The 13,758-nt window shown below is 52.2% G+C and overlaps 1 protein-coding gene across 1 annotated transcript in view; it reads right to left on the reverse strand.

Annotated features, from left to right (window-relative positions):
• Positions 1-13,758, reverse strand: part of LRP1 (LDL receptor related protein 1) — a 180,201-nt gene that overhangs the window by 132,351 nt on the left and 34,092 nt on the right. Inside the window, exon 2 of the mRNA XM_030554642.1 lies at positions 7,304-7,426. Within this exon, the coding sequence (XP_030410502.1) occupies positions 7,304-7,426 (123 nt within the window). The remainder of the gene's footprint in view (positions 1-7,303; positions 7,427-13,758) is intronic.

A 13,758-nucleotide genomic window follows, 5' to 3' on the forward strand; every position in this document is an offset into this window, starting at 1 on the left:
ACCGCCAGTGCTAATCCCATCGCTCTGTGTGTAGCTGGCCTGCTGCTTTGCAGCGTGACCCTGCTCAGGGTGCGTCTTCACTGGAGGGATGGATCTGTTCTTAACCCAGATTAGCTAACTTGGGGTAAAACAGCAATGAAGACATGGCAGCTTGGGTTAGCAACTCCAAGCCAACCCCAGGCTCCTCGGAGAGCATGAACTCAACCTGCTCCCCCAAGTGGCGGAGACTTCCCTGCTATTTGAACCCACGTTGAGAAGCCACCTTTTCCTTTGCTGCAGTGAAGACACACCAGCGCGAGCGAGAGCAGAGTTCATGGAGTAACTTGAGGGCAGCACTTCGACCCCGCATCCCGCAGCAATGTCCATGAGATGCTCCCATGACACAAATCACAGAGCGGAGATGCAGGAAGCTATTGCAAGGGGTTTTCAAGCTCCAGAGAAGGGCCTTTCCCTGTTCCCCCTGACACTCGGGTTGTTTTATTTATTTATATTGTGATTTAAAGGGCTCCTGCTTATCTTCAGTCAGCTCGTAAAATAAACTGAACGGTGCCCACACCCGGCAATCTTATGCAGCAACTGCGACAAGAGGAATTCAGCAAATCACCTTAAAAAATTTTTTTTTGTACGTACCCCCAAGAGGCATGAATAAAGGCATGTCTATACACATCGAAGCCGGGGTGCTCTGGGGCTGGAGCACCCAAGGGGAAAAAAAATGGTAAGTGCTCAGCACCCACCACCGGGAGCCTCCTCCAATCAGCTCCTGTCTGCCAGCAGCCCCGCAAATCAGCATCTCCCCCCACTCCCCCCATCCCCACAGCAAACAGCTGTTTTGCGGGGTGCTGGGGAGGGGAGAGGAGCGGGGACTCATGGCACTATGGGGAGGGGGTGGAACTAGGTGGGAAGAGGGGTGGGGCCTTGGGGTCGAGCACCCTCCAGCACTTTGAAAAGTTGGCGTCTGTGTCTCTAAACACAGCTCTGCAGCTGTACTGATCCAGCTGCATCACGCCAGCAGGTCTGGTGAAAGCACTCTATGCTGATAGGCGAGCGCTCTCCCGTTGGCATAACAAACCACCTCCACAAGCAACCGAAGCTTTGTCTGGGAGAGAAGCTCCCGCACCGACACTGCGCTGTGCACATGGACGCTTACCTCGGCATAACTTATCTCGCTGGTGGGGATGGGAACACTCACACCCCGAGCGACCTAGGTTTTGCCGACTTAGGCTGCAGTGTAGACAGAAGCTAAGTCTTCCCTGGTGGAGGGATGGGGGGGGGGATTAGCTCATGTTTGCATAACCTTTTGAAGACGTAAACAGCTGCATAAGTGCCAAATATTTCCAGTTTGCTACCGGGAGTCACGTTTTTACCTTGATCACTGCAGGAGTGTTAGGACAAGCTAGCTCAGGGTTCATGATACCAACAAATCACATGCTAGTCAATAGTATGACACAACCTACAAGTCTCAACCGAGATCTGGGCCCCACTGTGGAAGGTGCTGTACAGTGGTGTGCTGTCAAGTGGGCAGATGCATGTAGTGCGGTCCCACAGGCTGTGTCCTGGGTCTAGTACCAGTCAATATTTCACCAATGAGTTGGACAATGCACGTAAAATTTGTGGATGACACCAAGCTAGAAGGGGTTGTGAGCATGTTAGAGGACAGGATTAGAACTCACAAGGACCTTCACAATTTGGAGACTTGGTCTGAAATCAACACGATGAAATGTAATAAAGACAAAAGGAAAATCAAACACACAAATACAAAGTGGAGAACAACTGGCTAGGCCAGGGGTCAGCAACCTTTCAGAGCTAGTGTGCCGAGTCTTCATTTATCCACCGTAATTTAAGGTTTCACGTGCCAGTAATGCATTTTACATTTACAGGGGCCAGTGGACAGAACCCCAGACTGGTAGCGAGCCCGGGTCCCAGCTGCCGGCTCCACTCAGCCTGCTGCCGGCCCGGGGTCCTGGCTGCCGGCCCCTGGCAGTTGGGGTCCCGGCTGCCTGCCCTGCTCAGCCCACTGCCAGCCTGGGGTTCTGCTCATCCCAATCAGCAGTGGGCTGAGTGGGGCAGGCGGCTGGGACCCTGGCCGGCAAGGGGCTTACGGCCAGAACCCCACACCAGCAGCAGGCTGAGCGGGGCCAGCAGCCGGGAACCTGGCTGGCAGGGGGCCGGTGGACAGAACCCCAGGCAGGCAGTAGGCTGATTGGGGCCAGCAGCCAGTACCCCAGGCCAGCAGCAGAGCCTCCCAGGCCAGCAGCAGAGTGCCACTGAAAATCAGCTCGTGTGCCACCTTTGGCGCGCGTGCAATAGATTGACTGCCTAGCCCAGGGGTCAGCATACTGTTGAAAATGTCCTGAGGTGACAGTGGATCACAAATTGAACAATAGCCAACAATGTGATGCACTTGTGGGAAAAGGACAATACCCTTCTGGGATGTACTAACAGGAGGGTCATACGTAAGACTCGGGAAGTAACTGTCCCGCTCTACTAGGCACTGGTGAGGCCCCAGCTGGAGTCCTGTGTCCGGCGTTGGGTGCTGCGCTTTAAGAAAGATGTGGACACATTAGAGAGAGTCCAGTGAAAAACAACAAAAATGATAAAGGTCGAGAAAACCTGACCTGTGAGGAAAGGGTAAAATAACTGGGCAGTCTAGTCGCGACAAAAGAAGACTCAGGAGCTGACCCCACAACTGTCTTCAACTACGTTAAGGGTGAACAAGTGTTCTCCATGTGCACGGGAAGCAGAACAAGCAGCAATGGACTTCTACTGCAGCAGGACAGCTCCAGGTCAGATATTAGGAAAACTCTCCAACTCTCGGGGGAGTTAAGCACTGGAAGCTGAGTCCAGTGGTCCCCGTCACTGGAGGCTTTTGGTTGGACAAAGTCCGGTCAGGGATGGCCTAGGTGACCTGTCCCTGCCTCGGTGCAGGGGGCTGCACTGGCCCAACACTGTCTGATTCTACAACAGTCAAAACAGCGAGAAAGAGAAAAGGGGGGGGGGACAGAGGAACACAGAGAGAGGAAGAAACTTCCCCAAGTTCAGTGCCCAAGCTGGGAACGGGACTTGGGTGTCATGAGTTCCACTCCAGCGCTCTACTTGCTAGACTGCCCTGCCCCTCCTGCTGTGGGGTTATTCATACCTCCACCCCCGTTTGTCTGAGAGGCAGAGAGAGATGCAGGCTGGAATTTTCATTGATCTCCTGGTTTTGCCCAAGGTGATCCGCTGAGTCGGGGCAGACTGGGAACAAAACCCCAGAACCCAGTCTTCCGCATCCCAGCCCACACAGCAACCCGCCCCTGTTCCACACAGCCAGTCCTACCCCTTTACCCACTCTGCCTGTCGAAAACGCCTTGTCCGAGAGTTAAGGGCAGTTTATTCTTGACTCTTTGTAATTCTGAGAACAATCAGAATATGCTCATCCTAGAAGAAAAAGAAGAAGAAAGCCACCGAAGATCTGGTTCCTGTTCTTCGCGCCTCTCCGAGAAGTCACCCAGCTCTCTGGCCAACTGCACAAAGTCTAACCAGTCCTGGGAAGAAACACGCCTGTTGCTTCTCAGCCAAGCAAATATATCTAAGGGATTCTTGCTAAGCGCAGAGAACAGGTCCCCAGAAGGTCCCTGCCGACGACAGGCTCAGGCTGCAGAGACACGTCTCAATTGACAGCCAGAATTTTATTACAGAAGTTATGGGCCTGATTCTCAGGATCAGGCGCCGCTCCATGGCTGGTGTATTCATTCTGCAACAGCTCTGCTCCCAGCCCCCAGCGTGGGAGGCAGATCAGGGATGTGGCAAGAGCACATGGCAGCATGGGTATTCTCAGCCCCCCCCCCCCCCCCCGAGCCTGGGAAACAGTGTAGAACCTGTTAGAGCAGCCTCAGGGCTGCACTCACTCACACTGGAGGCTGAGCGGAATGCGGGGGAGCAAGGAGATGGCTGAAAGCCCCCCCCCCCCAACTGCAGGAATAGGAAAGCTGAGATGCAGGATTGCGAGCTGTCTACTTGGAGGTGTACCACAGGAGAGCAGGCAGTACTGCTGCTCAGGTCCTGCCCCTTTGCCTGCCCTCAGGTGAGGGAGTTGTGGAGGGGGGAGTAGGTATCATCTGTGCTCAGCCAAGCTTCTTCAAGTGGGAGCAGAGCTCTGAGGTGTCCAAAGGAGCAGGCTGGCCATATCCAAGGGGGCTGCTGGGAAAGGAGGGGCTGCGGCAGGTTCCCCCAGCGATGCAACACGACAGAGCCATGAGGGGTAAGCGGCAGCCCGACCCCACGGGCCGCACATCTGGCACAAGCTGAAGAAAGCTGCAGTGCAGAGCTAGGGCCCGGGCTGGCTCTGGCGAGAGAGAGGTCACAGAACAGCACGGCCAGCATCAATCTCTTCACTCATCTAATGCCGCTCGGCGCCACTTTGGGCTGTGATTGCATCACCCCTCGATGGGTGGGCTCTGTGCCCAGCCCTGAGCTACGCCCCCCCCACCCGAGCTACACCTTCTGCACCACGACTGCCACAACAACCCAGTGCGGTGGTTGCAGTGAGCACAGGTCCACGGGTGTCGCTCAGGACAGGATGTAAATCGGCTCCGGCCTCTTGTTGATCCCCTGCCACTCTCTTTTTCGCACATGTAGGTGTGTTTGTGAACATGAGCACAATTCCAGTTCAGGCAACTGACCTAGAAGTTATAGGTCAGGGAAGGAATGAAACCCTCTGGCCTGGGTTATACAGGAGATGGTAAAGATCCCTTCTTCCCTTGAAACCTATTCATTTCACACTTCCCCAGACTTTCTCGCCTATTCGGCTGCTGGGGCAGAAAGCCTGGCTCTCTCATCCCAGAGGTGGCTGAATATTGGAGGCATCTGTCCAACCCTTGCAGATCCTACAGGACGGAAAAAGGGTCTCTCAAAAAAGAAAAATCACCCAGGGTGGTGGGGTGCTTGTGGGTGCGTGGCAGGCTATGGATTTCTCAAGGGTAAACCCAGGCTGGCAAACGAAGGTTCGGGAGAAAGGTGGAAAAAGTTAGTTTCAGGGAGCGCTAGAGGTTATGCTGCATCTGTCTGGACGGATAAAAAAAGCCCAGTTACGGGAGCACAAATGGGGCACGTGGAACATCTACCAGGATGGATGTGTTCCAGCAGCAAGAGCCTCCACGTTTAGCACAGGAATTTTCCAGGGCTGCTGACTGTTTTGAGCCAGATAGCTCGTCCCAGCCTTTTCGTCTTCTCTCTCTCCCATCGGGAGGTGGTTGCGTCACTGTGCCTTAATAAATAACCTGAGTCAAAAGGCCGCTTCGGAAAGACCTTTATTTCAGATGGTGCAGCCAGGAACCGACTTCGGTGCTGGAGGCTAGGAGGATGGAAAAAGCCCAAAGAGCATTTGACATCTGAAACCGAAATCAAAAGGATTTAGGCACCTAACACCCTGTCCCACACTTCAGGCTACTTGAAAAGCCCACCAAGAGTCCTTACAAATTCAAAGAGACTTTACTGGTAAGGCAAGTTACACACACATTTGCCAGAGCATCGGGGAAAAAGACAGACCAGCCCTTGCGGTGTACGACCAACTCAAGATGGGGCCACCCACTGTGTTTATGGTTCGATCCCCTTTGTCACTGAAGGTCTATTCCTAACACAGCAGAGCCTGGCTCTCAGCTAGAGCGCTCCAGTGGTAGATCTCAAAGCACTCTGTCAATGAGGTACCCATTTTACAGACAGGGAAACCAAGGCAGAGGGGGAGGAAGTTACTTGCCCAAGGTCTCCCAGCAGGCCGGTGATAGACCCAGGAACAGAATCCAGGTCTGCTTAACCCCAGTCCTTGGTCTTCCTGAACAATCGAGATGTGTTTGTTGTTACTCTCCTTTCTTTCTGTTTCCTTAAGATCCAGCGTTTGCTGGACCAGACAGATATCCCATAAAGTCCCTACAGCTCCACGCAGCTGCTCTGCAGCGAGGGGCCCGCCCAGCCTTTGCAGCTGAGGCAAAGGAACTTGATGGACCCAAAACCAAACACACAAATCTGGGAACTGCTATTTTGATTGCCCAGAGGCTGTTCCCAACTCCAGGAAAATCTGTCCCTTTTCCCTTCTGTCCCAGCCCTTCCCGCACACAGGCACCCTGTTAGGTCTGCACCCAAAAGGGGCAGATTCCAGTTATCTTCCTGGCTGCAGCAAATTTGCAAGTATATCAAACTCTCCCCAGTCCCCCCCGCACGACACACCCCCTTCCCCAGGTCTGCGACAGCCTCTCTGCTCTTCGCTCCAGGGTACTCAGAGCTTGACGCCTCAGAGATTCCTCCCATGAGACCAGCACTCCTCGCCAGCTACAGGAAAGGATGGATGCAGCAGACAGCAAGGAGCGTAATCCCTGTCAGAGTCGTGCCTCTCTGCAATGGGGTTAAGATCATTGGGGTTTCCCCCCCCCCCACACACACACACAGAAAGTGGCTGCCCCTTGCCCAAGCACCCCCTTTTTTCCCTCTCAGCTTCCCCCCACCAGTAAAGCAGCCTGCCAAACATTCCACATTGCACTTTCTTTGCCAACATCCCCCACTTCTGGGGTGAAGGAAAAGGCTCTACACTGGCCTGGCTCTGTGCCCAGCTAGAACTTTGGGAAGGAGGGGAACCCCTAAGCACCGAAACAGTGGACTCTGACCAACTCCTCATGAGCAGCTGGGTCAAACACCAAGATCCATAAAACCAAGGGTCCAAGCTTCAGGATGCAAGCCTGTGCTGCAAAGAGAGCCACATAACAAAACACGCACGAGGTTAGAGAACTACATTTTATACCCCAGTTCCTTTATCTCTAACACCAACCAGCATTACTTCTGCAACACAAATAATCTAAATGCCAAAGACAACAGTCCCACGAAGAACCAAAAATGAAGGCCCCATGCAGACAATTTAGGCAGGAAGCATACAGTGCTGCGGGGTTCTTTCCTTCCACGTAAATGGCTCTTGCTAAATCCTCTGTTTCCCGTTTCTTTTTATTTCCAGTGTACAGTGATTCCAACAATAACAGTGTTACAAGGATGTTCAAAGGTATCCGTGAGGCAGCAGGTCCCCTTGAAACACAGTGCATTTGAGAAGCATGTTACTGGGGTAGACAGAAGAATGATGGGTCATATAGAATGGACGGTTTATACTTCTAACAACTTCCTGTCACACCTGCACCTATAGATGTGGCAAGTGAACAGTACGATAGAAAGAAAATGAATGAGGGAGGAAAAACTTTCATGTTGCTGCCAGTTCAGGACCCTGGAAGACGCATGCAGTAGAAAAATATAAATACAGACAATTAGCAGGAAAGAAAGTGATACATACATATATCAGGAGATTCATCGGATCCATCGGGACAGTCTTTCTCTCCGTCACACCTCCAGCCCTTAGATATGCACGTAACCTGATCTTTGCATGCAAACTGTTTAGGGCTACATGTCTTCGGTGCTACATAAGAGAAGAAAACAACAACAACAATAAACATGGTGAGTTTCTTCTCAAGCCAAGTTATTTACAAGAAATTCAAGCTGGATTTGATTTGTTTTGGGTTTGTTTGTTTGTTTGTTTTTTTGTTTTTAAGTCTCAGCAAAAGCTCTGCATGTAGCATCAGGGTCCGTCTTGTCTCACCCCTAAGGAAAGAAGAGGATTTAAACAGAGGCATTAATTACAGGAGCTAGGATCCATGATGCGTTAGCAGATTTTAAAGATCATTTAACTTGGATAAATTAGTGCTTGGGAGCCCAAAGGCGGTTTAATTTTTTTTAGGCTAGATAATGAAAACAAAGTTTAAAAAACCCAGATAGCAAACAACAAGTCATTTTTTTTAAATCACAAAGGTAGCACAGCTGGTGAGATTACGCTGGTTTGCAATATTACACACTAGAGCACAATTCACTTTCCAACAAGTCCTTTTTTACACACACTCTTAGCCCCCGGTTCTTGGGACTCCTCAGTTCTATTCCCGGCTCCGCCTCTGACCCACAGTGGGACCTTGCACAAGTCACGTCCCAGCTCCATGCCTCAGTTTCCCAAGTGTAAAAGAACTCATCCGTACTGCAGTAGCACCCAGAGGCCTCGTGTGAGACCATAGCCTATTCTGGTAGGCACCGGGCAGACACCCGGCAAGACGAGACAAAGAGTGGGAGGGAAACTGAGGCACGGCACAGGAAAGTGCCGTGTCCAGCGTCACGCAGCTGGCAGGGGCGGGGAAGGAACCCAGGAGCCCAGACTCCCAGTGCAGCACCCCACCCACCAGACCAGACACGCCTCACCATTTTCCTGACCTCTGAGGGGGTTTGAGGTGCTGCGTCGCCACGGCAACAGCAGCCACTGGAGAGCCTAGACAGCTAGGCCTCAAACTCCATCCTTAAGCAAACAGGCCTAGCTCGGGGGGGATTCAGACATGGCTGAGGCCAGGGAAATGGGGGACCCTCTGCTTCCCTTCCCACCGCACCCCCCAAGGCTCAGAAGCAAACCTGCCCCCGAAGCCTCCCTGCAGCCCGCCCCACGCAGACAGTAAAGCAGAGTCCCTCTCACCCCCGCCCTCCCACACACACAGAGCCGTGTCACTCTGGGTCCCCTGCACGCCCAGCGGGACGGGAATAAACGCAGATCCCTCAGCCTCCTATTGTCTTTGAAATCAGAGTTGCATCAGTCTATGGTAGTTCTGGGCCCACCCTTAGCATGACGTGAGCCCTCACCATCTACACACACCCCAAGGTGGGGGAAATTCCACTGTCCTCATTTTACTGACAGGGACCTGAGGCACAAAGGCCCAGATCCCAGAGGTATTTAGACACCTAATTCAATGGGAGTTCGGTGTCTAAACATCCATGTGACTTCAGATCATGTAGAAAGAGTGGAGACTTGAACAAGGGCTCAGGGTAGGGCCCGGGGTCAGCCAGCCAATGCCCCCAGCCAGCCAGCACGCCAGAGAGAAATCCTTCCACCCCAGCTTTAGAAGATGAACGACCATTACACAGCGGCCTGATACTAGCAAGGAGGGGGAGCAGAGGAGCAGAGCAGACAGCTGGACAGAAATAAATATTTGGGAGCGGCTCGTTAGGTTTCACAGGGAAGTGCCAGGAGATTTCCGGGCGTCTCTGCAGCACTCTGGGGCTGCATATTTCTTCAGGACACTCGACGAGCTCTCACTGGGAGCAATTGTTGATATTTTCAAAGCATTTAAAGGCACAAGGGACCATTATGATCATCTAGGCTGATTTCTTTTAGGACACGGGGGCGGGGGGAGTGTTCTTTTTTTAAAAAAAGTTTAGGAGCTACCATGGCAAAGGAACCAAAATTCACTCCATATTCATGCTGGCAGGCTCTCTCTTTCAGAAGAATGTCATGCACAGTGAAAAAGCAGCTCGCTGCTAATTGTCGCCCAGAGACCACAGCTCGGAGCTTTGTTTAAAAATAAATAGATCGCAAAGAGCAGCAGACAATTAATTAAAAACTCATTAAAATAAATGTTTAAAAAAAGAGAGAATCGGCTAAAATGCTCAGCACAACGGCTGCAATAAGGAAGGGTCGGTATTTTAAGGCAATAAGGGTTTTGGACTTGGGGCTGCTCTTTGGAGCGAGCTCACGTGAGGGCCAGTCCAGCAGGCTGAAACGCAGAGAGGGAATTGGACCGTCAGCAGGGTGGCTATTTCTCGCCATTTTATAGTGAGTGTGGTGATGTTTGCTGGTTTTCTGGGCGTCCCGGGACCGAGAGAATCTCAGATTTCAGGGAAAAGACAGACTTCAGCACTCCTGGTTGTAGAGAAAAAACAGAAGCGTGACCCAAACGGGCTGTAGGCATATCTGTGCACTGCCTAGGGAGACAGGCTCCTGCTTGCAGGGTGCAAGCGAACATGCTAACAGCAGTGCGGCTCTAAAGCACACCCATAGGTGCTGGAACTAGGGGTGCTGCCGCACTCCCTGGCTTGAAGCGGTTTCCGTCATATACAAGGTTTAAAGTTTGGTTCAACGGCTCTCAGCACCCATCCCAACCTCATTCTGTAGCCTCATGCAAGGCCCCTGGGGCCGGCTGAGACAGCAGCCAGAAAGGGGTGTCTTTGACTGCTGACATGAGGGAACAACCTGCATGCCAGCTGAACTAGATCTGGAGGGTCTATTTCCCTCCTGGCCCTGTTGCTAGTGTGGAAGAGATACGGGGCTTTCCTCCTGCACCATACGGCTTCCTCCCTAAATGGAGGAGCGGAGAAGGAGACTGAGGATGGCACTGGATTCTGGAAGGATTACTGGTTGCAACCAGAGTTAAAAGCACAGGCCTAAGACCCTTCCTCTCATCTAGCATGGACAGCGAGGTCTCTAGGACAGCGAGGTCTCTAGGACAGAGACTGTCTCTGTGTGTCCATGCAGCCCCTATGCCAAGGGGCCCTACTCTCGGTTAGGCAGCCTTCCTGATCATTTCTAGGTATCTAGCAGACACCACAGTAACACAAATAACCGTCACGCTCCCTGACCTCGCATGGGGCACAGAGGGGGTGACTTGGCCCCCATACGGAGTCAGCGGTCCAGCCGGGAACAGAATCGGGGTCTCCCAATCTAGCACCCTTCCCGGCTCTGCCCCAAGCCAGTAGGGACAGGTCACTAGGCTCTTCAGTGCCCCACTCCGAGGGGGATAAACCCCCTCCCAGCTCGTAAGGGTTAAGAGTCTTTAAATACTGTTTGTGAAGTGCAATACCCACCCCCGCAGCCTCCATCGACACTGTAACCCTCTCCTAGGCACCCGCGGCGGGTTTGTACCTAGGTTCTGGAGCTTCCTGCTACAGCCCCCAGCAGCCTGGAAAACAGAGCAAGCGGGTCTGCAAGCCAAGTGAATGTTAATGCACATTAACCGTTATCTCCTTGATCCTGCTGTAGAGGAGGCGGGTTTTTAAAACAACAGAGGTGTCCTGCATTGTTAAAGAGACGAGGCCTGTTCTGGTCCCACAAAGCCTTGGGTTAAAGTGCGACTAATATGGTCCAGGTCTTGTGCTGGATCCCCTTCCCCTCCCCCTCCCGCATCGGTGTGAGTTTCACCCTCCTACAGCTCCCGCCCCCAGTGCATCCTTCCATGCACCCGTCTCCATGCCAATTACATCTGGGAAGATGCCGTTGCTATGGGTGATGTGACTCATTGGCTGCCATTTAACGACCAAGCCATCACCTCAGCATTCCCGACAGATGCAGGGAAGGTTGCATTCATTTCCCTCCAGTGTCTGTGGCGAAGAGGCCTGCCTCGCCTTGCTTTCCTCGCTTAGGTCTGTGCAAGGAACCACCAACGTCCCCATAGGGATCCCGGGAGAAATAACTAAGGGGAGTGCAACATAAATCTGTCACTGCTGCAAAACCGTGAAATTGGAAAGTCAGTTGGCCAAGGATAACAGGAAATACGTCCCCACCCACCACACAAAGCATAATTAGCGCTCCTCTCCACAGGACAATATTCCAGAATAGCTTTTCCCGATCAACTACGCCCGACGATCTCGACACAGGGACACTATTGCTCCGAATTAGCATAATCCACTTTCGAAATGGATTAAACTAATTTGGAATAGGTTCCCTCGTTCCACAATAGGAGAGTCCACACATGGAGTTCACCAGGAATTTCAATCCTCTTTAACTAAGAACGGTCATACTGGGTCAGACAAATGGTCCATCTAACCCAGTATCCTCTCTCCCGACAGTGACCAGTTCCAGATGCTTCAGAGGGAATAAATAGAACAGAGCAATTTTCAAGTGATCCATCCCATCGTCCAGTCCCAGCTTCTGGCAGTTGGAGATTTAGGGACATCCAGAGCATGGGGATGCATCCCTGACCCTCTTGGCTAAAGCCACCAATGGGCCTATCTGAATTTATCCAGTTCTTTTTTGAACCCAGTTACATTTTTGGCCTTCACAACGTCCCCTTGCAATGAGTTTCAGACAGGCCGACGGGATGTTGTGTGAAGAAGCACTTCCTTTTGTTTTTAAACCTGCCGCCTACTAATTTCATCCAGTGACCCTCAATTTCCTTATTTCACCTTATTCCAGATTAGCTTCCATGTGTCGACAAGCCAAGTTTAGACTGCAGAACTCCTTGCCCCAGGATGCTGGTAAAGCACTGCATTTAGCAAGATTCAAAGGGGGATCGGATATCCTGCCTCAGCCTGGGGTGGGGTGGACGACGCGATCTCTTCAGGTCCCTTCAGCTCTATATTTCTATGATTCCACGGACTAAATGAATATCCAGAGCTGCGACGGTCCACGCTAGAAGCTGGGCAAGGGATATAAAAATCTCAGGCTTGTGAGACTGGAAGCTCATTGGGACAGGGGACATTTTTGCTCTGTGTTCATTCAGCACCTGGAACAACAGATTCCTAGCCCATGGCTGCGCGCTACTAGGTTATAAGCTATTGTCTGACTATTAGGGATTGAAGGAGACCTTTACAGGGACCCCCTCAGGAGACCTCTGCCCACAGCAAGGTTCTTACACTTTTCTCTGAAGCACCCGGCACTGCCGTGGCTGGCAAGAAACTCCAAGAGCAGATGGATCTCGGCTCTGATCCGATCGGGCAAGTCTTACGAAATAAACACCGCCCTCAATGAAAAATACAAGCAAGAGAGACACGTACGGCTCGCCAACCTGGATCAGAACCAAAGGCCACCCAGAGTCCAGTTTCCTGCCTGACAGTAATCAGTACCAGATGCTCCACAAGCAGGTCCAAGGAGTCCTGTAGGAGGCAGCTCCAGGATAAGCCGCCTCATGGGACAGTTCCCTCCTGACCCCTACAGCCAGAGGTCGGCTCGTGCCCTGAAACAGGAGGGTTTGCAGTCCTGCCAAAACTCTGGATTACTGTTCTAACTCCCGATAGTCTTGTGATCCACATAAATATCCCTAAACCCGGTACCCTGGCCGCAGGCTCCTGTCAAGTGCTTTCAGACCTGACAGGTTCCACTCCCTCTCACTCCTAACCCTGCTTTGCCAAGGGAGTTCACACCCCTGGGCATCCCAGCTCCCCAAGCTTGTCAAACCCTATGGAGCAGGGGAGGGGAATATAAAAGAATGCCTTGGATTTACTGCCCCTCACCCTCCCAGGATTCTAGCAGGCTAGGCATGACCTCCCACAGCACAGACCAGCCTCAACCAGCATGCCCTCCCCCACGCTGGCCTCAGGCTCTGGCTTTGGAGATCCCCATTTCGCCTCTGCATCCCTCCCTCACTCACTGCCCCCCAGCTCAAAAACTAGGGAGGAAGGAAATCGCTAGAAAGAAAAAGATTAAATCCACAGCAAGCATCAACTGGCCACTCTGTAGGGGCTGTTGGGAGACCTGGGGGCCAGTTTCCCATGGGAGGAGAAAGTGACGCCGATTCTGGGTATGTTCTTACCAGAGGTCATTTATGTGGCACTATAGACATCAGTCCTGGAACAGAGGTGGTCACAAACAACATGCAGGCATCCTCCTCTTTCAGGAATCCCAGCCCAAATGCCACAAATTGGCTCTGCCCCAAGAACTGGCTCTAGTGAAACTACAGCAGAGAGAAAAAAACTCTCCTGCCACATGCGACAGCACCCCCACAAAGAAACTGAAGCATGAAACTGACACAGCACGCCCCCCAAAGCCGCGTGAAGTTCACGCGTGAAGAAACAGTGCTCATAAGGCCGTGAGTAACAAGCACCAGCCGATGACTCCTACCAGGCCAGTACCTAGCACTTCACACATGCACCACCTTGTGCAAACATTTAGACCGGGAAATTCAAGATGAGACTCGTCTAATTCTTCAGAGCTAGTGGATACAAAGAGGT

This window comes from Gopherus evgoodei, chromosome 3 (genome assembly GCF_007399415.2).
Source record: "Gopherus evgoodei ecotype Sinaloan lineage chromosome 3, rGopEvg1_v1.p, whole genome shotgun sequence".
Lineage (NCBI taxonomy): Eukaryota > Metazoa > Chordata > Testudines > Testudinidae > Gopherus > Gopherus evgoodei.